General features: G+C 53.8%; 1 protein-coding gene across 1 annotated transcript; it reads right to left on the reverse strand.

Annotated features, from left to right (window-relative positions):
- Positions 1 to 505: 505 nt before the first annotated feature.
- Positions 506 to 26,792, reverse strand: LOC116412401 (chloride channel protein ClC-Kb-like). The gene is made up of 19 exons (XM_031906587.1): positions 26,241 to 26,792; positions 21,420 to 21,646; positions 17,876 to 18,094; positions 17,620 to 17,759; positions 15,900 to 15,977; positions 15,738 to 15,816; positions 15,470 to 15,595; positions 14,580 to 14,664; positions 14,329 to 14,430; positions 11,372 to 11,456; positions 11,048 to 11,221; positions 9,786 to 9,855; positions 9,425 to 9,535; positions 7,332 to 7,545; positions 6,865 to 6,998; positions 5,070 to 5,167; positions 3,386 to 3,460; positions 2,520 to 2,606; positions 506 to 1,405 (listed from the first exon to the last, which is right to left on the reverse strand). Exons 2-19 carry the CDS (start codon positions 21,559 to 21,561, stop codon positions 1,367 to 1,369), a joined length of 2,058 nt encoding a protein of 685 aa, XP_031762447.1. The 5' UTR covers positions 21,562 to 21,646; positions 26,241 to 26,792; the 3' UTR covers positions 506 to 1,366.
- Positions 26,793 to 27,556: the final 764 nt, after the last annotated feature.

A 27,556-nucleotide genomic window follows, 5' to 3' on the forward strand; every position in this document is an offset into this window, starting at 1 on the left:
AGGAAGTACAGAGAATCAGAGCTCTGTACCTGGGTAAGTACTGGGGGGAGATTGGATTCACTTACCCAGGGGGAGGTTCCTGCCTGACCATGGGAAAGAGAGCAGCCCAGGAGCAGGAAGTACAAACGGGTGCACAGTTGCCATTTAACCCCGTGTAATTAGGGGATAATCATCCGCTCAGGGAATCTCAGAGACTTTATTTAGAATAAATTAAGAATTAAAAAGAAGAAATCCAGGACTGGATTATTAACCCCCTAATGCCATGGGGGTATGCTGGGATCATTTCCTATATGTGTGGTAATTCCCTGGGAGCACAACTAACCTGGGAGGGCAGGAATGGATCAAGGGATCGGGTCTGGTTCAGCCCATTCTCTCTAGAGGCTATTTATAGGCAAACGTTTCCCCTTTAGTAAATCACAGCCCCTCCCCCCTTCCCTCTTGCTCATTCTGCCCATTGCCCTTTAGAGGGCGCTATCTGCACAGTGAAACATTGAACCTTGGGGCATTTAGAGGTGAAGCAGGAACTTTACATTTTCTAATTAAAAGAGTATCTTGGGCCCTTCACCAGAACCAAATCAATGTGACGGCGATTATCGGGGGCACAACCGGGGCGACGCCACCCTCCACCCCCCCACCCTTGTGTTTATCTTCTGCAGGTGATATATTTTTGTATGTTCTATCGATGGAGCAGTGTGGCTTCCCGTGGGCACCGTATGTGAGCTACAATGTGCAACGTGTGTTTGATGTGTCCTTTTATAACCACCGCGCTGCTCCTGGCGCCCTGTCGACGGGTGGTTGTAAAAGCTCAGGTGCAACAGCTTCTCTGAAATCCAATAAAAACGGTGTCACAAGTAACAAAGAGTCTGTTTGTGGGGGGGGGGTAAGGGAGGATTAAATACTGGGTGCTAGGGAGCCCCCTTTCTCAACCTTATATGGAATTCTTATGGTATTCTAGCACCACCTAATGGCTCCTATAGGAACTGCAGGACTGGTATAATCCTATTACAGTGGGATACAGAGTATAAAGATTTATTGATGCATCTGGCGCAGGCAGGAATCTGTTGGACAAAGGCATCAAGGGGGGGGGTTGGCAGGTAAGTGGCAGAATAGACTCAGTCGAGTGGAAAGTATGTGTTTGATTCAAGAGTAAATGTTACTAAGTGTACTTTGCCTTTAAATACAGACGTGGCTGCTTTAGATTGTCAGTTCTTGGGTCAGTGTCTGCAATCATTCCACTGGGGGATGTGTAGAACCTGCTACTGGGGGGAATGATAGTTCAGCAACGGCTAAAGGAGGAAAGGTGTTTCTCGCCCACTCGGGGGCCCTATCCGTCCCCCCCAGACTGCTCCGGCTCCAACCAAATTGATCACTTGGGGTTCGCAAGCTCCTCAATTGCTTTCTTCATCTAAAGGAAAAAGGGAAAGTAAACCAAATGTTCTGCTGCTCTCAATCAGCCAATCAGCTTTTTTGTCTAATGTAGTTAGAATAATGACAGAAGTTGCTATGGGTTACTGCACTGGGGCAAAGCTGCACAAATGTATTTACCTTCATGAACCATGTCAAGTGCAGAGAATCAGAGCTCTGTACCTGGGTAAGTACTGGGGGGAGATTGGATTCACTTACCCAGGGGGAGGTTCCTGTCTGACCATGGGAAAGAGAGCAGCCCAGGAGCAGGAAGTACAGAGAATCAGAGCTCTGTACCTGGGTAAGTACTGGGGGGAGATTGGATTCACTTACCCAGGGGGAGGTTCCTGCCTGACCATGGGAAAGAGAGCAGCCCAGGAGCAGGAAGTACAGAGAATCAGAGCTCTGTACCTGGGTAAGTACTGGGGGGAGATTGGATTCACTTACCCAGGGGGAGGTTCCTGTCTGACCATGGGAAAGAGAGCAGCCCAGGAGCAGGAAGTACAGAGAATCAGAGCTCTGTACCTGGGTAAGTACTGGGGGGAGATTGGATTCACTTACCCAGGGGGAGGTTCCTGTCTGACCATGGGAAAGAGAGCAGCCCAGGAGCAGGAAGTACAGAGAATCAGAGCTCTGTACCTGGGTAAGTACTGGGGGGAGATTGGATTCACTTACCCAGGGGGAGGTTCCTGCCTGACCATGGGAAAGAGAGCAGCCCAGGAGCAGGAAGTACAGAGAATCAGAGCTCTGTACCTGGGTAAGTACTGGGGGGAGATTGGATTCACTTACCCAGGGGGAGGTTCCTGCCTGACCATGGGAAAGAGAGCAGCCCAGGAGCAGGAAGTACAGAGAATCAGAGCTCTGTACCTGGGTAAGTACTGGGGGGAGATTGGATTCACTTACCCAGGGGGGGGTTCCTGTCTGACCATGGGAAAGAGAGCAGCCCAGGAGCAGGAAGTACAGAGAATCAGAGCTCTGTACCTGGGTAAGTACTGGGGGGAGATTGGATTCACTTACCCAGGGGGAGGTTCCTGTCTGACCATGGGAAAGAGAGCAGCCCAGGAGCCCCCTCCCCCCCCCCCCCCCCTTTTAAGTTGAATATCCCAGTACTTTACCTCTTTCCGGGTGACCTGCCCCACAATCCGGCCAAACTTAGTCACAAACGCTTTCTGGAGATTCAGGAGCTCAAAGAGATGATGGGCCTTTGGGGCAGAAAGGAAACATTAGGTCGGTGGCACAAACGTTGCTGATCTCATTGGATGGTGACGCCCGGAAGTAGGAAAGTCTCCATATTACGTGGGGGGGGGGGGGGGGGGGACACGGGCACTTTAGCCACAGGACAGAGCTGTGAGGCCCATTGGCCCCGAGGTCGGTAGAGGAGTTGAGAGAAGATAGTGAGATGGAAAAATGAAGAGCAGAGAGACAGGGAGGGGTATAGAGGGGCAGACAGGGGGGCTCTAGAGGTGCTGGGGTATCAGTACGGGGGGGCAGTGGTATTAGAGGCCGATGTATGGTGCTCGGATGTCTGTATGGGGGTAAGAGGGGCATTATGGGCAGTTACTGATAGAGGGGGACACAGTATGGTTGGGGCTGAGATGTTCAGATGTTATATATAGAGTGCAAAGGCTGATGGGTAATGTCCCTACAGGGGACCCAGTGGAACCGATGGTTGGTGCAGACCTGTTGCTATGGAGAGAAGAACTAGGTGATAATAAATGTCCAACAGGGGACCCAGTAAAACCTGATAACTGGGCTGTGAGGCCGACACGGAAGGGACAGTGGCACCAGGGACAATGGAGATAAAGTTGATGTTGGAACCTTCATATGGAGACCCTTGTTGCTAAGCCCTTAGGGGGGTTGTTGCTAAGCCCTTAGGGGTACAGTAGGGGCCCCAGGGATGGAGGCCTTGTACCTGGGGGAGGAGCAGGAGGTGACGTTCGGGGGTGCAATGGGGCCCAATGGGAAAGAGCCTGGTACCCACCTGGTGTAGAGATGTCCATGTGGAGAGTTGGAATGTGACCGGCTCTATGGTCTCCCCGAGGCCTTCAGCCCAGTGCTACGGGGAATCAGGGAGATCGTTAGTGAGTCGGGGAGATCGTTAGTGAGTCGGGGAGATCGTTAGAGAATCGGGGAGATCGTTAGAGAATCGGGGAGATCATTAGAGAATCGGGGAGATCATTAGAGAATCGGGGAGATCATTAGAGAATCGGGGAGATCGTTAGTGAGTCAGGGAGATCGTTAGAGAATCGGGGAGATCATTAGAGAATCGGGGAGATCGTTAGTGAGTCAGGGAGATCGTTAGAGAATCGGGGAGATCATTAGAGAATCGGGGAGATCGTTAGTGAGTCAGGGAGATCGTTAGAGAATCGGGGAGATCGTTAGTGAATCGGGGAGATCGTTAGTGAATCGGGGAGATCGTTAGTGAGTCAGGGAGATCGTTAGAGAATCGGGGAGATCGTTAGTGAATCGGGGAGATCGTTAGTGAATCGGGGAGATCGTTAGTGAGTCAGGGAGATCGTTAGAGAATCGGGGAGATCGTTAGTGAATCGGGGAGATCTCTAGAGAATCGGGGAGATCGTTAGTGAATCGGGGAGATCGTTAGAGAATCGGGGAGATCGTTAGTGAATCGGGGAGATCATTAGAGAATCGGGGAGATCGTTAGTGAGTCAGGGAGATCGTTAGAGAATCGGGGAGATCGTTAGTGAATCGGGGAGATCGTTAGTGAATCGGGGAGATCGTTAGTGAGTCAGGGAGATCGTTAGAGAATCGGGGAGATCGTTAGTGAATCGGGGAGATCTCTAGAGAATCGGGGAGATCGTTAGTGAATCGGGGAGATCGTTAGAGAATCGGGGAGATCGTTAGTGAATCGGGGAGATCGTTAGTGAATCGGGGAGATCGTTAGAGAATCGGGGAGATCGTTAGTGAATCGGGGAGATCATTAGAGAATCGGGGAGATCGTTAGTGAATCGGGGAGATCGTTAGTGAATCAGGGAGATCGTTAGTGAATCGGGGAGATCATTAGAGAATCGGGGAGATCGTTAGTGAATCGGGGAGATCGTTAGTGAATCAGGGAGATCGTTAGGATGAGTTTAATTACAAGGCCATAGTTGGGGGGCTGTTTCCCCCCTATTCCCTGCCCAAAGGGTCCCCACAAGAGGTATCAGACCCCCTACACCCCTACATGTCAGTTGCAGCTCCCCGTCAGCCGGCAGTGCCCCCCAGAGTTCCCATAACATAATAAGCCCCCTTTATATTATATTGGGGGGGGCCCTAGAAATACACTGTGATACATGGCAGAACCCCCATTTATCTTTACTGCAACTTACACTGCCCCCCGTGGCCCAGTAATACATTGCACGGCTTATTTATTGCCCCCCCAGTGACCCGACAGTACCAAATGGCTGTGTAGAGAAAACCCCCCAATGTTCCCGTGCCCCCCCAATGTTCCCGTGCCCCCCCAATGTTCCCGTGCCCCCCCAATGTTCCCGTGCCCCCCCCAATGTTTCCATGCCCCCCAAATGTTCCCGTGCCCCCCCAATGTTCCCGTGCCCCCCCCCCAATTTTCCCGTGCCCCCCAAATGTTCCCGTGCCCCCCAAATGTTCACATGCTCCCCCCAATGTTTCCGTGCCCCCCCCCAATGTTTCCGTGCCCCCCCTCCCCACACCTCTTTCTCTGTGCTGCTCGCTTGCTGCTTGGACTCGTGGGTCTCCAGGAAATGGACCAGCTGGGACCTCTTGATTGTGCCCACCAATATCTGCGACTCTGCCGGGGGGGGGAAATAAAGCACAAAGTACTGACAGGCGCCCCCCTAATCTCATCCCATTGAACCACCACTTGGGGGGAGATCCACCCAACTGTATTATCCACCACTGGGACCCCCCGTACCTGTATTATCCCCCCCTGGGACCCCCCGTACCTGTATTATCCCCCCCTGGGACCCCCCGTACCTGTATTATCCCCCACTGGGACCCCCCGTACCTGTATTATCCCCCACTGGGACCCCCCTTACCTGTATTATCCCCCCCTGGGACCCCCGTACCTGTATTATCCCCCACTGGGACCCCCCGTACCTGTATTATCCCCCACTGGGACCCCCCCGTACCTGTATTATCCCCCACTGGGACCCCCCGTACCTGTATTATCCCCCACTGGGACCCCCCCGTACCTGTATTATCCCCCACTGGGACCCCCCCGTACCTGTATTATCCCCCACTGGGACCCCCCCCGTACCTGTATTATCCCCCACTGGGACCCCCCCGTACCTGTATTATCCCCCACTGGGACCCCCCGTACCTGTATTATCCACCACTGGGACCCCCCCGTACCTGTATTATCCCCCCTGGGACCCCCCATACCTGTATTATCCCCCACTGGGGACCCCCCGTACCTGTATTATCCCCCCCTGGGACCCCCCGTACCTGTATTATCCACCACTGGGACCCCCCCGTACCTGTATTATCCCCCACTGGGACCCCCCGTACCTGTATTATCCACCACTGGGACCCCCCCATACCTGTATTATCCCCCCGGGACCCCCGTACCTGTATTATCCACCACTGGGACCCCCCCGTACCTGTATTATCCCCCACTGGGACCCCCCGTACCTGTATTATCCACCACTGGGACCCCCCCTTACCTGTATTATCCCCCCTGGGACCCCCCGTACCTGTATTATCCCCCACTGGGACCCCCCGTACCTGTATTATCCCCCACTGGGACCCCCCGTACCTGTATTATCCACCACTGGGACCCCCCCGTACCTGTATTATCCCCCACTGGGACCCCCCGTACCTGTATTATCCACCACTGGGACCCCCCCGTACCTGTATTATCCCCCCCTGGGACCCCCCCGTACCTGTATTATCCCCCACTGGGACCCCCCGTACCTGTATTATCCCCCACTGGGACCCCCCGTACCTGTATTATCCCCACTGGGACCCCCCGTACCTGTATTATCCCCCCCTGGGACCCCCCGTACCTGTATTATCCCCACCTGGGACCACCCGTACCTGTATTATCCACCACTGGGACCCCCCGTACCTGTATTATCCCCCACTGGGACCCCCCCCGTACCTGTATTATCCACCACTGGGACCCCCCGTACCTGTATTATCCCCCCCTGGGACCCCCCGTACCTGTATTATCCCCCACTGGGACCCCCCCCGTACCTGTATTATCCCCCACTGGGACCCCCCGTACCTGTATTATCCCCCACTGGGACCCCCCCCCCGTACCTGTATTATCCCCCACTGGGACCCCCCGTACCTGTATTATCCCCCACTGGGACCCCCCCCCCGTACCTGTATTATCCCCCACTGGGACCCCCGTACCTGTATTATCCCCCACTGGGACCCCCCCCCCCGTACCTGTATTATCCCCACTGGGACCCCCGTACCTGTATTATCCCCCACTGGGACCCCCCCATACCTGTATTATCCCCCACTGGGACCCCCCCATACCTGTATTATCCACCACTGGGAACTCGGAGTCGTCGGACCCGGTTATGACTTTCAGAACATCTTCAAATCCGGCTTCTCGGGCCAGAACCGTGACATCTGGATTCATAAACTCCTCTGTATTCACCTTATAGGAACTGGGGCGACAGAGGGGGCAAAATCAGGGTTGGAATGGGGGGTGTGGGGGCCAACAGGGCTGCTACCCCCAGGAGCCCCCACTGCCCACATACCCCCTACCAATCCCCATCCCTGAAGGAGCAGAGCCCATTTGCAGGAAGGTGCTGGATACAGGTAAGTACTGCAGGAGCTGCTTTCCTTCACCACTAGGGGGAGCCGGTTGCTAAGAACAGATTTCTACAAAATGAACTTTGCCTTTATTTAGAGTTTATCTTGGATTAACCAATGAGCCTCTGGGAATTGATCGTGGGTGTAACCCAGTTTGTAGGGGGGAGGGGCAGATATTTCCTTACTTAATGTCGCGGCTCCGGATGCGGGGCAGATAGGGCAGTTTCTTCACAATGATGGTTCCATCGTAGAACGACGGCTGCAACTTCTGGGTGAAAGCGTTAGCGATTAATACGCAAAGCAGCACCGGCAGGATGTGCGCAATCTGTCCTGTGGCTTCGAATGCGAGCAGCGCGGTCGAGACCGAGTGGGTAACCGCCCCCGAGTAAGCCGCAGCCCCTGATTGGTTACAGAGAAACATAATCTATAGGAAAACCTCTGTACACTGCTATATTCAGCATGTCACTCTGTTTCAAGCTCCACCCCCCCTCACCTGACCATGGGAAAGAGAGCAGCCCAGGAGCAGGAAGTACAGAGAATCAGAGCTCTGTACCTGGGTAAGTACTGGGGGGAGATTGGATTCACTTACCCGGGGGGGGGGGGGTTCCTGCCTGACCATGGGAAAGAGAGCAGCCCAGGAGCAGGAAGTACAGAGAATCAGAGCTCTGTACCTGGGTAAGTACTGGGGGGAGATTGGATTCACTTACCTAGGGGGAGGTTCCTGCCTGACCATGGGAAAGAGAGCAGCCCAGGAGCAGGAAGTACAGAGAATCAGAGCTCTGTACCTGGGTAAGTACTGGGGGGAGATTGGATTCACTTACCTAGGGGGAGGTTCCTGCCTGACCATGGGAAAGAGAGCAGCCCAGGAGCAGGAAGTACAGAGAATCAGAGCTCTGTACCTGGGTAAGTACTGGGGGGAGATTGGATTCACTTACCTAGGGGGAGGTTCCTGCCTGACCATGGGAAAGAGAGCAGCCCAGGAGCAGGAAGTACAGAGAATCAGAGCTCTGTACCTGGGTAAGTACTGGGGGGAGATTGGATTCACTTACCCAGGGGGAGGTTCCTGTCTGACCATGGGAAAGAGAGCAGCCCAGGAGCAGGAAGTACAGAGAATCAGAGCTCTGTACCTGGGTAAGTACTGGGGGGAGATTGGATTCACTTACCCAGGGGGAGGTTCCTGTCTGACCATGGGAAAGAGAGCAGCCCAGGAGCAGGAAGTACAGAGAATCAGAGCTCTGTACCTGGGTAAGTACTGGGGGGAGATTGGATTCACTTACCCAGGGGGAGGTTCCTGCCTGACCATGGGAAAGAGAGCAGCCCAGGAGCAGGAAGTACAGAGAATCAGAGCTCTGTACCTGGGTAAGTACTGGGGGGAGATTGGATTCACTTACCCAGGGGGAGGTTCCTGTCTGACCATGGGAAAGAGAGCAGCCCAGGAGCAGGAAGTATTTACTGAGCTCTTGTTGAACTCCGGTGTATACTTCCCCTTTAACCCCTGCATTTTCCCACTCATTACTGTGACACAGATAACCAAGTGGGACGAGGGTATCCCGTATGAATGTGATTTATCGTCCCACTTGGTGACATTCATTAAAGGGCTAAATGGGCCAATAGTGACCCCTGGGCCCCTGAGTGCACATTGCAGAGCTGGGGGGGAAGCGCCTGTCAGTGCGGAAGACTTGTGACTCGGACCGGAGCCAATTTTAGAAGCAGAATCTGCCAGGGGGTCATTTATCATTGGAGTGAGACTCGGGACTGGCAAGAACTCAGAGTGAAAATTGGCTCCTATTACCCCTTAGTAAACAACACCCCCCCCCAACCCACCCTCCCGGCAGCCAAGTCCCTTATAGCACAAACACAGGTAAGTGAGACGCTGCCAGTTGGGCGTATTCCAACCCTGAATGGAAATGTCCTCTGTAGGTGAATACTCAGTACCAATGTGCAGCATAACATTATGTTCTGTTACATACAACCCAACCCAGGCCCAGAATGGGTTTCAAAGTACAGCCCCCCCGGCATTCCCAGTACCCAGAGGCACAAACAGCCCCCCCAGCCCAATAAATAGTGACTGTCTGTGGTACCTTACAGCCCCCCCGGCATTCCCAGTACCCAGAGGCACAAACAGCCCCCCCAGCCCAATAAATAGTGACTGTCTGTGGCACCTTACAGCCCCCCTGGCATTCCCAGTACCCAGAGGCACAAACAGCCCCCCTTTTGGGATTTGCCCAACACTGGGGTACAGGTCACATCACACAAGGGTAATACAGTGGGTCGGTACCTGCCAGGGCATAGCCTCCTGGAATGATAGGGTTAACAATCCCATCTGCGGTGATTCCCCCAGGAAAAAGAAAAGCCACGGTCTCCCCGACCAAGCGCCCAATGGCGGCACCTACAGAGAGAGAGGGGGGGGGAGGAGGGAGAGTGATGGCAGTTAGAACACTGTGAACATTCAGATTTTGTTGTACTACAACTCCCAGTGAGACGCTGAGAGATGGGCGGGGCTAACAGAACCCAGTGGATCTCCCAGGGGCCCCAGCCTGGGCCCATTTCCTACTGCTACCCTAGGTCCTTCTAATGCCTGTAATACTGGCCCTAAAGCCCCCCCAGAGCCACATTCACCCCCCTCCCCAAACACTCACCGAACACAAACACCGGCATGAAGTACCCGGCCGGCATGGGCAGAGTTGTGGCCAAAATGAACATCCAGAACTGGGAGAGAAGGAGAAATAAATCCAACATATAAACCCAGTGAGAATGAGGGATGAATGGGTATTGGGGAGTTGTATCAGGAGTCAGAACCAGCAGTGCAGGGAAGGGAAAGGGACAGACACAGTGACAGTTACACATAACTATAAACCCAGTGAGAATGAGGGATGAATGGGTATTGGGGAGTTGTATCAGGAGTCAGAACCAGCAGTGCAGGGAAGGGAAAGGGACAGACACAGTGACAGTTACACATAACTATAAACCCAGTGAGAATGAGGGATGAATGGGTATTGGGGAGTTGTATCAGGAGTCAGAACCAGCAGTGCAGGGAAGGGAAAGGGACAGACACAGTGACAGTTACACATAACTATAAACCCAGTGAGAATGAGGAATGAATGGATATTGGGGAGTTGTATCAGGAGTCAGAACCAGCAGTGCAGGGAAGGGAAAGGGACAGACACAGTGACAGTTACACATAACTATAAACCCAGTGAGAATGAGGAATGAATGGATATTGGGGAGTTGTATCAGGAGTCAGAACCAGCAGTGCAGGGAAGGGAAAGGGACAGACACAGTGACAGTTACACATAACTATAAACCCAGTGAGAATGAGGAATGAATGGATATTGGGGAGTTGTATCAGGAGTCAGAACCAGCAGTGCAGGGAAGGGAAAGGGACAGACACAGTGACAGTTACACATAACTATAAACCCAGTGAGAATGAGGAATGAATGGATATTGGGGAGTTGTATCAGGAGTCAGAACCAGCAGTGCAGGGAAGGGAAAGGGACAGACACAGTGACAGTTACACATAACTATAAACCCAGTGAGAATGAGGAATGAATGGGTATTGGGGAGTTGTATCAGGAGTCAGAACCAGCAGTGCAGGGAAGGGAAAGGGACAGACACAGTGACAGTTACACATAACTATAAACCCAGTGAGAATGAGGAATGAATGGGTATTGGGGAGTTGTATCAGGAGTCAGAACCAGCAGTGCAGGGAAGGGAAAGGGACAGACACAGTGACAGTTACACATAACTATAAACCCAGTGAGAATGAGGAATGAATGGGTATTGGGGAGTTGTATCAGGAGTCAGAACCAGCAGTGCAGGGAAGGGAAAGGGACAGACAGTGACAAGAATCGTTTTTGGGCAGAGTTCCCCTTTAATTAATTAATTATGAGAAACTATTTACCTTCATGACGATGAAGAAAGTCAGGGTTCCGAATATAGTGAATTGCGGGTCGGCCCATTCCAGCCACAAGTTGTTGGGGTCGACCACAGGGGCCCGGGCCAGTGAAGCATTCTGGGAAAGGGTCCACCACGTCCGGTTGTCAAACAGGGAGGTGAGAAGCTCCTTCATCGTCAGCTTTATATGGGGGGGGGGGGGGCATAATGGGGAAAGTAAATTGGGGAAAACTCTGATGTAGCAATAGGGGCCCATAACAGCCAATCAGAATCCTGCTCTCATTAGCTCCAGCTGAACATTTATATAACTGGGTACTTACTGGGTACTTACCCTTGATGCCAGGAACTGCCCCAGGCCCTCGGGGAAGGTTATGCAGGAGACCAGGAGAGCCACCAGCGCCGAGTACATGGGTTTACTGGGGGGGGGGGGGTAATAAAAAGAAATATTAGAGATTTACACAGAATGATCTCAGTAGAATGGAGCCACGAAGCTTGGGGCAAAGGATAATACAGCCATGTGGTTGGTCTGACTGCCCTTACGGCTTGTGTGCCACACAGATACCCGGCTGCCCCAGGGGCGGGACTGGCACCGCGCAACTGCCCATCAGATGGGAATCCTGCCCGATCCCATTACTCAGGGATTTTAAAAGAAGCAAAATATTCTTTTGAGTAATAAAATGATCTTTTCTATCCTACCCTATCCATTTCTATCCATTTCTATCCTATTCTATCCTATTCTATTCTGTTTTATTCTATCCAATTGTGTTCTATCCTACCAAATCCTTTTCTGTTCTATCCTATTCTATTGTATTCTATTCTATTTTATACGATTCTGTTCTATCCTAACTTAATTCTATTTTATTCTATTCTATCCTATCCGCTTCTTCTATCCTGTTCTATCCTATCCTATTCTATTTTGTTATATTTTATCCTATCCTAACCTATTCTATCCTATCCTGTTCTGTTATATTCTATTCTATCCTGTTTGTTCTATTTTATCCAATTCTATCCTATTCTATCCTATCCTATTCTGTTCTATCCTATCCTAATCTGTTCTATCCTATCCAGTTTCATCCAGAAACCATTGTTACACATAAAATGATATCCCTGAGGGTTCCCATGAATGCCGGAGGCCTAGGGCACATACCCTCACTGCCCAACTTTAAAACTGGTTCTGCCCATGTAACACCCCCTACAGTGTACTTGCCCCATTACAAAATGCCCGTGCCGGGATTCAGAGAGAGGGGAAGCCACTGGTTGCCAGGATGGGGGGGCGGGAAGCCTACGGTTGCCAGGATGGGGGGCGGGAAGCCTATGGTTGCCAGGATGGGGGGGCGGGAAGCCTATGGTTGCCAGGATGGGGGGGCGGGAAGCCTATGGTTGCCAGGATGGGGGGGCGGGAAGCCTACGGTTGCCAGGATGGGGGGGCGGGAAGCCTATGGTTGCCAGGATGGGAGGGCGGGAAGCCTACGGTTGCCAGGATTGGAGGGTGGGAAGCCTACGGTTGCCAGGATGGGAGGGCGGGAAGCCACTGGTTGCCAGGATGGGAGGGCGGGAAGCCTACGGTTGCCAGGATGGGAGGGCGGGAAGCCTACGGTTGCCAGGATGGGAGGGTGGGAAGCCTACGGTTGCCAGGATGGGAGGGCGGGAAGCCACTGGTTGCCAGGATGGGAGGGCGGGAAGCCTACGGTTGCCAGGATGGGAGGGCGGGAAGCCTACGGTTGCCAGGATGGGAGGGCGGGAAGCCACTGGTTGCCAGGATGGGAGGGCGGGAAGCCACTGGTTGCCAGGATGGGAGGGCGGGAAGCCACTGGTTGCCAGGATGGGAGGGCGGGAAGCCACTGGTTGCCAGGATGGGAGGGCGGGAAGCCACTGGTTGCCAGGATGGGAGGGCGGGAAGCCTACGGTTGCCAGGATGGGAGGGCGGGAAGCCACTGGTTGCCAGGATGGGAGGGTGGGAAGCCTACGGTTGCCAGGATGGGAGGGCGGGAAGCCACTGGTTGCCAGGATGGGAGGGCGGGAAGCCACTGGTTGCCAGGATGGGAGGGCGGGAAGCCACTGGTTGCCAGGATGGGAGGGCGGGAAGCCTACGGTTGCCAGGATGGGAGGGCGGGAAGCCACTGGTTGCCAGGATGGGAGGGCGGGAAGCCACTGGTTGCCAGGATGGGAGGGCGGGAAGCCTACGGTTGCCCAGGATGGGAGGGGTGGGAAGCCTACGGTTGCCAGGATGGGAGGCGGGGAAGCCACTGGTTGCCAGGATGGGGGGCGGGAAGCCTACCGGTTTGCCAGGATGGGAGGGCGGGAGCCTACGGTTGCCAGGATGGGAGGGCGGGAAGCCACTGGTTGCCAGGAATGGGAGGGCGGGAAGCCACTGGTTGCCAGGATGGGAGGGCGGGAAGCCACTGGTTGCCAGGATGGGGAGGGCGGGAAGCCACTGGTTGCCAGGATGGAGGGCGGGAAGCCACTGGTTGCCAGGATGGGAGGGCAGGAAGCCTACGGTTGCCAGGATGGGAGGGCGGGAAGCCACTGGTTGCCAGGATGGGAGGGTGGGAAGCCTACGGTTGCCAGGATGGGAGGGCGGGAAGCCACTGGTTGCCAGGATGGGAGCGGAAAGCACGTTTGCCAGGATGGGGAGCCCTACGGTTGGAGAGGCGGAAGCCATGGTTGCCAGGATGGGAGGCGGGAAGCCATGGTTGCCAGGATGGGAGGGCGGGAAGCCACTGGTTGCCAGGATCTGGGAGCGGGAAAGCCACTGGTTGCCAGGATGGGAGGGCGGGAAGCCACTGGTTGCCAGGATGGGAGGGCAGGAAGCCTACGTCCAGGATGGGAGGGCGGAAGCCACTGGTTGCCAGGATGGGAGGGCGGAAAGCCCACTGGTTGCCAGGATGGGGGGCGGGAAGCACTGGTTGCCAGGATGGGAGGGCGGGAAGCCACTGGTTTCCCAGGATGGGAGCGGGAAGCCACTGGTTGCCAGGATGGAGGGCCACGGTTGGAGGGCGGAAGCCTACGGTTTGCCAGGATGAGGGCGGGAAGCCATGGTCCAGGAATGGCAGCGGAAGCCACTGGTTGCAGGAGGACGGAGCCACTGTTGCCAGATGGTAGGCGAAGCCACTGGTTGCCAGGATGTACGGTTGCCAGGATGGAGGGCGGGAAAGGATTAGGGCGATGGAGTGGTGCCAGGATGGAGGGCGCTGGTTGCCGGATGGGAGGGCGGGAGCGCACTGGTTGCCAGGATGGGAGGGCGGGAAGCCACTGGTTGCCAGGATGGGAGGGCGGGAAGCCACTTACTCAGAGGCCAATAACTTGGAAGTGAGGGAATTTCTCCTGACGAATCCGAGGAGCCATCGCTGACAGAAGAGATAGGCGCAGCCAATCAGCCCACAGAGCACCCTAAAGGGCCACACGAGAGACATAAAGGTAAGTGGGGGGGCTGTTGGTTGGCTCGGGGCAGCGGGGTAACAGTCTCATGGAGCAATTAAATCTTGCCCCGAGGGAAAAGTGTTGGGTTTAAGCCCACAAGCAGGAAAGGGCGGACTTACCCCAAAATGGCAAAGAAGAACATCTCTGGGAGGTCAAAGGGGAAACTGATCTTGAAACTGGTTCTGAATACGGCGGTGATTGTTTCTATGGGAATAAGGAACCCAAATACTTATATTCAGCGAACTGACTGGCCTCATTACTTGGAGCTGCCCCCCAGCACCCACTACCCTGCCCCCCAGCACCCACTTACCCTGCCCCCAGCACCCACTTACCCAACCCCCAGCACCCACTTACCCAACCCCCAGCACCCACTTACTTCCCCTTGCTCCCCCAGCACCCACTTACCCTCCCCCAGCAACCCCACTTACCCTGCCCCCCAGCACCCACTTAACCTTTGCCCCCCAGCCACCCAACTTAACCCTGCCCACCCAGCACCCACTTACCCTTGCTCCCCCAGCACCCACTTACCCTCCCCCCAGGCACCCACTTACCCTGCCCCACAGCACCCACTTACCCTGCCCCCAGGCACCCACTTACCCGTTGCTCCCCCAGCACCCCCACTTACCCTCCCCCAGCACCCACTTACCCTGCCCCCCAGCACCCACTTACCCTGCCCCCCAGCACCCACTTACCCTGCCCCCAGCACCCACTTACCCTTGCTCCCCCAGCACCCACTTACCCTCCCCCCAGCACCCACTTACCCTGCCCCCCAGCACCCACTTACCCTGCCCCCCAGCACCCACTTACCCTTGCTCCCCCAGCACCCACTTACCCTCCCCCAGCACCCACTTACCCTGCCCCCAGCACCACTTACCCTGCCCCCCAGCACCCACTTACCCTCCCCCCAGCACCCACTTACCCTGCCCCCCAGCACCCACTTACCCTCCCCCCAGCACCCACTTACCCTGCCCCCCAGCACCCACTTACCCTCCCCCCAGCACCCACTTACCCTGCTCACTGTTGAACACAGCTAGGAGGCGGAACATGAGGGCTCCGCAGGTCGCTGCAAAGAACCCGCGCCAGTAATTCCGCACAGCGAAATGCGACGACATCACTTCCACGCTGAACAGCACCCCTGGGGGGCAGAGGGAGGGGCCAGTTACACACAAGGGGCCCCAGGAACAATTTAGGGCCACAGATGAAGGAGGAGAATGAAATCAATTTTGGGTTATTTAATTCGCCCGCCCAATAGGAATAATCTTTGGCCAAATTCTTACCACTGATTGGTGCTCCAAAGACTGTGGACACTCCCACGGCAGCCGCCGCCACCAGCATCTCATGCTCTTTGCTCTTATTCTGAGAGAAGCAACACGGGCAGTGAGCAACAGCGCCCCCACAGGCAACTCAGTGTATTACAGGGAACATTCAGCTCTACCCACCTCATAATCCCCAGTGACGGATGTGCGCATCCTGCCCAAGTAGGCCGCAATCATGCTGGAGAGGTGCACGAACGGGCCCTGTAGGGAGAGAGGGAAATATCGGACCAGTACTTTGTACTGAAGGGTCAGAACAGAAGCAAACCCTTTACTATATGGGACCCAACCCAGCTGTAACTGACTGTAACTAAGCAACCAACTCAGAACTGGTTATCAATTTTATCTCCCCCAACACTTACCCAGGTACCCTGTGGGCTGCTCTCTTTCCCATGGTCAGGCAGGAACCTCCCCCTGGGTAAGTGAATCCAATCTCCCCCCCAGTACTTACCCAGGTACAGAGCTCTGATTCTCTGTACTTCCTGCTCCTGGGCTGCTCTCTTTCCCATGGTCAGGCAGGAACCCCCCTGGGTAAGAGAATCCAATCTCCCCCCAGTATTAACCCAGGTACAGAGCTCTGATTCTCTGTACTTCCTGCTCCTGGGCTGCTCTCTTTCCCATGGTCAGACAGGAACCTCCCCCTGGGTAAGAGAATCCAATCTCCCCCCAGTACTTACCCAGGTACAGAGCTCTGATTCTCTGTACTTCCTGCTCCTGGGCTGCTCTCTTTCCCATGGTCAGGCAGGAACCTCCCCCTGGGTAAGTGAATCCAATCTCCCCCAGTACTTACCCAGGTACCAGAGCTCTGATTTCTCTGTACTTCCTGCTCCTGGGCTGCTCTCTTTCCCATGGTCAGGCAGGAACCTCCCCCTGGGTAAGTGAATCCAATCTCCCCCCAGTACTTACCCAGGTACAGAGCTCTGATTCTCTGTACTTCCTGCTCCTGGGCTGCTCTCTTTCCCATGGTCAGACAGGTAGCCCCCCCCCTGGGTAAGTGAATCCAATCTCCCCCCAGTACATTACCCAGGTACAGAGCTCTGATTCTCTGTACTTCCTGCTCCTGGGCTGCTCTCTTTCCCATGGTCAGACAGGAACCTCCCCCTGGGTAAGTGAATCCAATCTCCCCCAGTACTTACCCAGGTACAGAGCTCTGATTCTCTGTACTTCCTGCTCCTGGGCTGCTCTCTTTCCCATGGGTCAGGCAGGAACCTCCCCCTGGGTAAGTGAATCCAATCTCCCCCCAGTACTTACCCAGGTACAGAGCTCTGATTCTCTGTACTTCCTGCTCCTGGGCTGCTGTCTTTCCCATGGTCATGCAGGAACCTCCCCCTGGGTAAGTGAATCCAATCTCCCCCAGTACTTACCCAGGTACAGAGCTCTGATTCTCTGTACTTCCTGCTCCTGGGCTGCTCTCTTCCCATGGTCAGGCAGGAACCTCCCCCTGGGTAAGTGAATCCAATCTCCCCCCCAGTACTTACCCAGGTACAGAGCTCTGATTCTCTGTACTTCCTGCTCCTGGGCTGCTCTCTTTCCCATGGTCAGACAGGAACCTCCCCCTGGGTAAGTGAATCCAAACTCCCCCCAGTACTTACCCAGGTACAGAGCTCTGATTCTCTGTACGTCCTGCTCCTGGGCTGCTCTCTTTCCCATGGTCAGGCAGGAACCTCCCCCTGGGTAAGTGAATCCAATCTGCCCCCAGTACTTACCCAGGTACAGAGCTCTGATTCTCTGTACTTCCTGCTCCTGGGCTGCTCTCTTTCCCATGGTCAGGCAGGAACCTCCCCCTGGGTAAGTGAATCCAATCTGCCCCCAGTACTTACCCAGCTACACTGGGACCTCAACTCACCACTTTGCCCAGGAAGACGGTGCTGCCGGCCGAGAGAGTGCAGGTCAGACCCACGACCTTGGCCCCGAAGTTCTTGATGGTGAGATATTCCTCTAGAATCACTCCAGACAGAATGGTCTTTAATTCCGGGATTCCAGAACCTGCGGATACAGAAAGGTTCTATTGGGGCAGCAATAGAGAGAACAGAGACAGTCTGTTATGAGCCAGAGGTAGGTGGGCGGAGCCGGCTCCTTACTCTCTGTAGGTGGGTACTTACCCCCTGAGTGTGGGGTGATGCTCTGAGCGAATCCGGTAGAGAAGGCAACGAGCGCAATGGGGTACACGACCCAGGAGAGGAACCGGAGCAGCACGTTCCCCCCAAGCTCCTGTTGGAGCCACCTATGGGCTGAGAGAGGAAGAGTGTGATGGGCACAGCCTGGGCACCAGGGGGCAGTGTACTGGGCATCTATACAGTCCCTGGGGCATCTCTGTGTTACTTACACACAAGAGCCAACACAAGGGGGCGCTGTTTATTACACATATACACATGCATGTCTGTCTGAGCGCCGGGCAGGGCCGGAGAGGGGAACCAATACATGCCCCCCCCCCCCCATTCAGCCGCTATAGGGATCCTCGTTTTTGATTGGCTGCCAACCTACAAGCACCTGTCAGCGGTTGGGAAGAAAATGTTCCGTCCTCTTGACCTTCCGATAATACAACTGACTTCCCATCATCCTCTGGGCCCTAAATAGCCCCGGGCTAAGGGCAGAGCAAGGTTAATAAGTGGCCAGTAAGTGGCCTGAAGGGGCCAATTGCAGGGTCAGACAGAGGATCTGGGGGGGCTATTCCTGGGGAGGTTAGTGACTCGCTGATTCTATTACATAGAAATGTACAAGCGCATGGTTGCCAGGGTCAGTGTCCCTAGCAACCAGAGATCAATTAATTAAAAAAAACAAAAGAAACATGAAGACCAACTGCAATTTTTTGCGCGCAGATACATATGTGGGTCTATTTACCCAATTCAGCAATGAGATGTAGTACGTTTTACGTATCAAGTATTGTGGTCATTTTGGAGACGGATGAAGCGATCCGATGAGTGTGAAGAAGCACTTGAATCAGAGCGCACTGAAGTAAGATATACTGCCCAGTAGCGACGAACTAGCGAGGGAACGTTACCTGAGACGTGGATCTGGTCGCACGAGGAGGGACATGAGTAAAGCGAGAAGTCGGAAAAAAGGAAGTGCTCGACTTGTACGACGCGCTCTGTCATGCATACGGATCGCCCGTCGATCGGGACAGAGTAGATAGGTAGGTAACTGAGCTATTGTGCCATACCCTATGCGAGTTTTAGACTGTCATGCTATATCGATCCCTCTTGTTAGGACCAGGCTGCGTGTCCAGATTCCCTGTATGTGTAGCCTGCTCAAGTGCTGCCAGTCCCTCTGATCACCCCTCAATAAGGAGTCGACTCCGCGTGCCACAGTATTCCACGTCGATCAACACATCTTATATTAACTGTACGCTACCACACCAACTCGAATAGCCAGACATCCATGCCCGATACTATACCGCCTCCCGCCGATGCGACGGACCCGCAACAGCCGAATCGTTGATCCTGCTATAGGTAATCGATGTGATTCGTCGCGCCCGGGACGACAAGTGAGTTCGGCCCAGACGGCGCGATCGTTCTCCTTACACCAGCGCGTCGCCGCCAGAGGACCGAACGACGCCCGAGAATCCCGTCTTACCGAAGTATTGCTACTCGGCCAAGAACGTACAATACCCTCTCTCACACGACTCCATAACATCCCAATGTAGCGCATGGCAAGCTACTCGAGTCTCTGTATGAGGCCTGACGGCAGGCTAGTGACTTGGATTTAGAGCGTGGGCAGTGACCCGCAGCTCACGACCCGCTTCCATCTTAGCCCATGATAGACTAAGCCGCCGAGATCAAGACTTCGCAACGAGGTTCTCCCGTTCGTAACCGCTCCCCCAACTATCACCACCAGCACGCTGATCATCCAAATAGCGTTAATCCGCCTCTACTCACATAAGGTAAGGAGTTCAGCTTACCACATCGGACAGTCGTAACGATCTAGATCCTTGCCTCACGGACGTGTCACCATGTCGTGCTGAGCTCAGGGCCACCGGACGCGCAAATGATGAATCTGTTCAGGACTTCGACAGCGGCGAGTAACCATGCACATATGGTAACGGACTCAGCTATCACCGCCACCGGATTAACACCCAGTACCTATGCCCCTCTTTACTGCGCTCCCCATCGGCAGACCCGATACGAGTTCCTCTAACCGCTCCCCGCGGCCCAGACGCCGGATCCAGTCTTACGCGCTTACCCCTGGCCCAGACCGCGATCCCTCTTAACACGCCGCTCCCAGCGGCGCCAGACCTGATGCCCTCTTAAGCCGCGTGACGCCCCAGACCTGCAGTCCCAGTCTAACCGCTCCAGTCCCAGGCCAGAACCGCGATCCCTCTTACCGCTCACGGCGGCCCAAGACCCAGTCCTCATTACCAGCTCCCGCCGGCCCCAGACGCCGATCCCTCTTTACCGCTGCCGTTGCGAAAATGCCGGACCCAGACCACGATCCCTCTTGAGGCCGTCCGCCCCGACCCGGCCCCAAGACTGCGCGATGCCCTCTTCCCATATGCTGCGCTCTCCCAAGCCGAAGACGACCGATGCCCTGCTTACGCGCTGCACGCGGCCCAGACCCGATCCCCTCTTACCGCTCACACCGGCCGCAGACCGCTAATCCGCTCTTACCGCTCCACCACCGCCAGACCCGATCCATGCTTACGGGCTCCCACCGGCCGCAGACCCGAGTCTCTTAGCCGTCCCCGGCCAAGACTCGATCTCCGCTCTTAGGAACCGGCCTCCCGGCGCCAGACCCTGTCCATCTTACCGCGGCCGCGGCCCTAAGACCCGATCCTCTTACCAAGCTCACGGCGTTCCCAGACCCGATCCTCTTAGCTCCATCCGGGCCCAGACCCCGATCCCCTCTTACCTGAGTCCCTGCCGGTTCCCAGACGCCGCGATCCTTCTTAACCCGTCCCCTCGGACCAAGACGCCGATGCCGCTCTTACCGGCTCCATGGCCCAGACACGCGATCCCTCTTACCGCTCCCCCGGCCCAGACCCAGAGTTCCCTCTTACCGCTCCGCCCGGCCAGACCGCGATCCCCTGCTTATCGCAATTCGCCCAGGACCCAAGACGGGCCGATCCCATCTTACGCGTTCCCTGGGCACAGACGCAATCCCCTCTACGCCTGCTCCCGGCCCAAGACCCGGATGCTCTTACGGCTCCCCCGCCAGACCGCGAATCCCTCTATACGCTCAGCCGGCCCAAGAACCAATCCCTCTTACTGCGCTCCCCTGGTAAGCCCAGACCCGATCCTCTTACCCGACGCTGATTCCCTCTTACCGAACCGATCCCTCTTAACCCGCTCCCGGACGCCAGACCCGAGAACGCTGACCCCGCGGCCCAGACCCAATCCCTCTTACCCGCTCCCCGGCCCAGACCCGATCCCTCTTACCGACCTGATCCCTCTTACTGACCCGATCCCTCTTACCGCTCCCCCGGCCCAGACCCGATCCCTCTTACCGACCTGATCCCTCTTACTGACCCGATCCCTCTTACCGCTCCCCCGGCCCAGACCCGATCCCTCTTACCGCTCCCCCGGCCCAGACCTCCCCTGACGCGTTTCACTTATGTGCATTCAGGGGGTGTATGTCAGGTGGGGGCCCCTGCGGGGGGTTAAGGGGCACAGTGGGGGGGTAATGGGGGCATCCAGGGACCCTGCACCCCTCAGTCCAACCCTGTACATAATACACACTTGCCCCCCTCACCTATAACCACCCTGCGGGTATGAGGGAAGGGGCGGAACAGATGTTTCTGTATGAGGGTTTTCTCCTCTCCTTCCCTCTGCTCAATAACCAACACGTTGCTCATGATGAGTCCGTCCAATCACTAACGAGGTCTGAAGTGATGTCACACGGGGGGGCGAGAAAGGGCTCACGGGTCTCACATTTGTCTCCTACAATTGTACCAAAATACACAATAATCTGATTAATATTATTATAACTCAGCCTTGTGCCTTTATATGGGGGGCACAGAACCCCTCAGTGACTGCTAATATCCTTATCATTTACAGTAGGGGGTACATTATCCCTTATAATACATGAGTGATACTCAGAGTTCCCTGTATAACTCAGCCTGCAGCCTTGTGCCTTTATATGGGGGGCACAGAACCCCTCAGTGACTGCTAATATCCTTATCATTTACAGTAGGGGGTACATTATCCCTTATAATACATGAGTGATACTCAGAGTTCCCTGTATAACTCAGCCTGCAGCCTTGTGCCTTTATATGGGCACAGAACCCCTCAGTGACTGCTAATATCCTTATCATTTACAGTAGGGGGTACATTATCCCTTATAATACATGAGTGATACTCAGAGTTCCCTGTATAACTCAGCCTGCAGCCTTGTGCCTTTATATGGGGGGCACAGAACCCCTCAGTGACTGCTAATATCCTTATCATTTACAGTAGGGGGTACATTATCCCTTATAATACATGAGTGATACTCAGAGTTCCCTGTATAACTCAGCCTGCAGCCTTGTGCCTTTATATGGGGGGCACAGAACCCCTCAGTGACTGCTAATATCCTTATCATTTACAGTAGGGGGTACATTATCCCTTATAATACATGAGTGATACTCAGAGTTCCCTGTATAACTCAGCCTGCAGCCTTGTGCCTTTATATGGGGGGCACAGAACCCCTCCATAAAACAACATTGTATTCTACAGAGCTTTACTTTTCATTTTTTTTGTGTTATTGTTCTGTCTCTAAGCCAAATGTTTGGGTGTTGGGATGGAAGTGGCCAGCAGGTGGCGCTGTTGCTGTTACATTATATAGATGGGCCAAAATAACATTAGTAATTATATCCTGTGAGTACAGTGAATATTTGTATTTCACAGAATTGTGTCCATTTGTGTTATTGTTATTTGGGGCTCAGTGTCACATATTTATTTCATTGGGAGTCTCTGCCCTGAGACTGCTCCAGAATTATATCTGAAATCTTTTAGACTGCAAGTTCCTTTGGGCAGCGCTCTTTTATTTTCAATGAATGCACTGCAACAGGTGTTGCCTCTATATAAATAAGTTTTGTAATTAATAATAATACAATCCCAGACATAAGTGAATCCAATCCCCCCCCCCCCCCCCAGTACTTACCCAGATACAGAGCTCTGATTCTCTGTACTTCCTGCTCCTGGGCTGCTCTCTTTCCCATGGTCAGGCAGGAACCTCCCCCTGGGTAAGTGAATCCAATCTCCCCCCAGTACTTACCCAGGTACAGAGCTCTGATTCTCTGTACTTCCTGCTCCTGGGCTGCTCTCTTTCCCATGGTCAGGCAGGAACCTCCCCCTGGGTAAGTGAATCCAATCTCCCCCAGTACTTACCCAGGTACAGAGCTCTGATTCTCTGTACTTCCTGCCCCTGGGCTGCTCTCTTTCCCATGGTCAGACAGGAACCTCCCCCTGGGTAAGTGAATCCAATCTCCCCCCAGTACTTACCCAGGTACAGAGCTCCGATTCTCTGTACTTCCTGCTCCTGGGCTGCTCTCTTTCCCATGGTCAGACAGGAACCTCCCCCTGGGTAAGTGAATCCAGTCTCCCCCCAGTACTTACCCAGGTACAGAGCTCTGATTCTCTGTACTTCCTGCTCCTGGGCTGCTCTCTTTCCCATGGTCAGACAGGAACCTCCCCCTGGGTAAGTGAATCCAATCTCCCCCCAGTACTTACCCAGGTACAGAGCTCTGATTCTCTGTACTTCCTGCTCCTGGGCTGCTCTCTTTCCCATGGTCAGACAGGAACCCCCCCCCTGGGTAAGTGAATCCAGTCTCCCCCCAGTACTTACCCAGGTACAGAGCTCTGATTCTCTGTACTTCCTGCTCCTGGGCTGCTCTCTTTCCCATGGTCAGGTAAGAAAATAGAGTGACCCTCAGACAAATCACAATACCTGGCTCAGTGCAGCCATTGGCTATTTACCCCTCCCCTTTCTGACTTACCTCTTCATACACAAGGGGCGGAGCTTTGTCTATGGTTCATAATCACACTGACACTATATAAATTAAGAATAATAATAGGATTCGGTGCCCAAGAGCTCCCCCTGCTGGGAAGAGGAAAGCACTGCCGGATTTGGGTTGGGATTCAGCCAAATTGCAGAACTTTCTGCCGGACCCGACCCAATTGTTGAACTGGATCCAAACCTTGAAGGTCATGTGACAGCCGCTGAAGGTGACATTTCTCTTATAATATGCACGGAATATGTTGGCGCTTTATAAATAAATGTTAATAATAATAAAGAGAGCAACTAGAGTGTCAGCTGTGCGGTTCTGCCCTGAGAGCAGTGTGTGTATTGCTCCCTATAGTGAGAGAAGGGTCGCCGGGCAGAATAACAGACAGAGGGAAACATTGGGCGCTTATCTGCCCGGCTCAGGCCAGGGATCAGGGTAAGTGCGTAGGGAGCGACCCCCCCCCCCCCATATCTCAAAATAGTCTGTCCCTCCCCAATTAACGCATGGAAAATCCAGCACAAAGTCGCCATTTGTCGGGGGAGCCGCAGACTGATTGTTCCTATCTCCCGGCACATTCCTGGCTACAAAGGGTAATTGTGCTATAAATACCCCGGGGGGGGGCTGATAACATAGAGGGATTAGGGGCAGGAAGGTGCGGCTGTAACAAAGCGAATTAGAGCCCAGTGATCCCCCCTGTGCGGCCCCCCAGCTGCCCCCCCTCAAACCGGCCCCATAGGGCCCCCAGCCTTGGCCCCTCCCACTTATGGGCACAGCAATATCTGTAGTGCTACTTAAGTTACTGGGGGGGGGGCATTCAGTTACAGAGGGGGGCCCCAGGATTGCTGATTGCACCCCAATTATCTTGAGCAGGGTTATTGAGCAGTCCATGTATATACTAAAAAATGGCCATTTCTAAGCATCTTTTCAGTTGGTCTTCATTATTTTTTTTTTATAGTTTTGGAAATATTTCCCTTCTTCTTCTGACTCTTTGCAGCTTTCAAATGGGGGTCACTGACCCCGGCAGCCAAACCCTATTGCTCTGTGAGGCTCCAGTTTTTCTATTCAGCCCCTCCCCTATTCATCCGAACCACTCCCTGGTTGCTAAGGTAACTTGCACTCTAGCAACCAGATAGCTGATGAAACACCAAACTGGACCAACAATATTAAAAGGGAAGTTATCCTAAGCTATAGGCTTTAATAAAATAAGGCAGTTAATTAATGTCAATTATCAGCTTAGTCGCTCTTCCCTGTACTTTCTCTATTTCATTACTGCCCCCCCTTAAATATTTATATATAGTGACCCCCCCCTTAACTGCCCCCCCCCCCCCCCCCCCCAGTGTAACCAATCCCAACTGGGCCAGCCTTTCCCCATAACTGAGCCCATTCCCTTTATCAGCTTAGTCGCTCTTCCCTGTACTTTCTCTATTTCATTACTGCCCCCCCTTATATATTTATATATAGTGACCCCCCCTAACTGCCCCTCCCCATATATTTCCGGGTGACACTGTCACTCTGTTTGGGGACAACAAGCCATAAAGCAGCTCTGAGTGATCAGATAGAAATCCACTTGTTAATGGATTGGCTTTTGTTGTGATAACAAGGTGACAATTGCCTCTGTGCCGGGGGGGGGGGGGGGATCAAGGATACAAAGATTGTGAAAATATGGACAGAACCTCCTGGCATGTGGGGGGGGGGGGGGGTGCAGTATTTTATGAATGTCTCATACAAGGATTGGAATGGGTAAAAAAGTTAAATCATCAATGTACCCCCTACTGTAAATGATAAGGATATTAGCAGTCACTGAGGGGTTCTGTGCCCCCCATATAAAGGCACAAGGCTGCAGGCTGAGTTATACAGGGAACTCTGAGTATCACTCATGTATTATAAGGGATAATGTACCCCCTACTGTAAATGATAAGGATATTAGCAGTCACTGAGGGGTTCTGTGCCCCCCATATAAAGGCACAAGGCTGCAGGCTGAGTTATACAGGGAACTCTGAGTATCACTCATGTATTATAAGGGATAATGTACCCCCTACTGTAAATGATAAGGATATTAGCAGTCACTGAGGGGTTCTGTGCCCCCCATATAAAGGCACAAGGCTGCAGGCTGAGTTATACAGGGAACTCTGAGTATCACTCATGTATTATAAGGGATAATGTACCCCCTACTGTAAATGATAAGGATATTAGCAGTCACTGAGGGGTTCTGTGCCCCCCATATAAAGGCACAAGGCTGCAGGCTGAGTTATACAGGGAACTCTGAGTATCACTCATGTATTATAAGGGATAATGTACCCCCTACTGTAAATGATAAGGATATTAGCAGTCACTGAGGGGTTCTGTGCCCCCCATATAAAGGCACAAGGCTGCAGGCTGAGTTATACAGGGAACTCTGAGTATCACTCATGTATTATAGGGATAATGTACCCCCTACTGCAAATGATAAGGATATGAGAAGTCACTCTCCATACAAAATAACTACCCAGAAGACTAAATCACTGCAGTCCCATGAATGCGCTGATCTGATTGGACAGTGCAGGACTCACCTGTATCAGGACCGTGTGACCTTCTTGTTATCCCAAGGTCCCATAAATCGGGGTACAAGCAGAGACTCCCCAACACTCGCCCGCAGCTGTCACAGTCCCACAATCCCGCGCTGCAGTTAAAGTCGCAATTATAAAGTCCTTGGCAAGTGGAGCGGAACGTCCCGGGGCGACTGTGTGCGGAATAAGAATGAGCTCCAGGTGAGAGGGAATTCCAGTCCCTTCCAGTCACCTTGATCCCTGCCCAGTCCAACTCCCAGCGTGGGGGGGGGGCTGGAACCCTGAGCGTTCCCTTCCTTCTCTCTCCCAGTTCTGATGCCAACAAGGAATTCCAGTTCCGACTTCGACAAACTCTTGTTTATGGGCTGAGAGTCGTGTTGGGGCAACAGAGATGATGGGAGAGAAACTCACATATTATCTGTTTATATCCGTGTAAAGGGGAAATCATATTTATATTAAACTGGTTATACAGGGGCTGGGGTTTGGGGGTTCAATTAGACTGTAAGCTCCTCTTGGTCAGTGAGAGCTTGGAAATGGGCCAACTAATGTACCAACTGTAACAGTTGCTATGGGAGAGACGTTAGTAACGCTCAGGGAGCATGCTCAGTAGGGGCTGAAGGGGCTGCTGGGAAATGGGCCAACTAATGTACCAACTGTAACAGTTGCTAAGGGACAGACGTTAGTAACGCTCAGGGAGCATGCTCAGTAGGGGCTGAAGGGGCTGCTGGGAAATGGACCAACTAATTTACCAACTGTAACAGTTGCTATGGGAGAGACGTTAGTAGCGCTCAGGGAGCATGCTCAGTAGGGGCTGAAGGGGCTGCTGGGAAATGGACCGACTAATGTACCAACTGTAACAGTTGCTAAGGGACAGACATTAGTAACGCTCAGGGAGCATGCTCAGTAGGGGCTGAAGGGGCTGCTGGGAAATGGACCGACTAATGTACCAACTGTAACAGTTGCTATGGGACAGACGTTAGTAACGCTCAGGGAGCATGCTCAGTAGGGGCTGAAGGGGCTGCTGGGAAATGGACCAACTAATGTACCAACTGTACAAGTTGCTATGTGAGAGACGTTAGTAACGCTCAGGGAGCATGCTCAGTAGGGGCTGCTGGGACAGTGCTGGTGCTGCCGTACATTCCTGGCTGCTGCCCCCGGGGCTGTTGGGGCAATATGCTCCTGTGTTGTGACAACACTTAATAAAAGTGATGTTAAAGACACAACTCCCCGACCCCCCCCCCTCCCTCCCAACCAATCGGTGCAGCGGGTCCGACCCAGGAGAGGAGGGACATCTGGACCCCAAGCAGCGTCTGTCTGAC

Source organism: Xenopus tropicalis, chromosome 7 (assembly GCF_000004195.4).
Source record: "Xenopus tropicalis strain Nigerian chromosome 7, UCB_Xtro_10.0, whole genome shotgun sequence".
NCBI classification, from domain to species: Eukaryota; Metazoa; Chordata; class Amphibia; order Anura; family Pipidae; genus Xenopus; species Xenopus tropicalis.

Coding starts and splice junctions, on each gene's coding strand:
- LOC116412401 (XM_031906587.1), bottom strand. CDS start 21,561: ATGAGCAACGTGTTGGTTATTGAGCAGAGGGAAGGAGAGGAGAAAACC. Junction 15,817..15,899: donor CCGTCACTGGGGATTATGAG/GTGGGTAGAGCT, acceptor TGCTTCTCTCAG/AATAAGAGCAAAGAGCATGA. Junction 14,665..15,469: donor TGTGTTCAACAGTGAGCAGG/GTAAGTGGGTGC, acceptor TTATTCCCATAG/AAACAATCACCGCCGTATTC.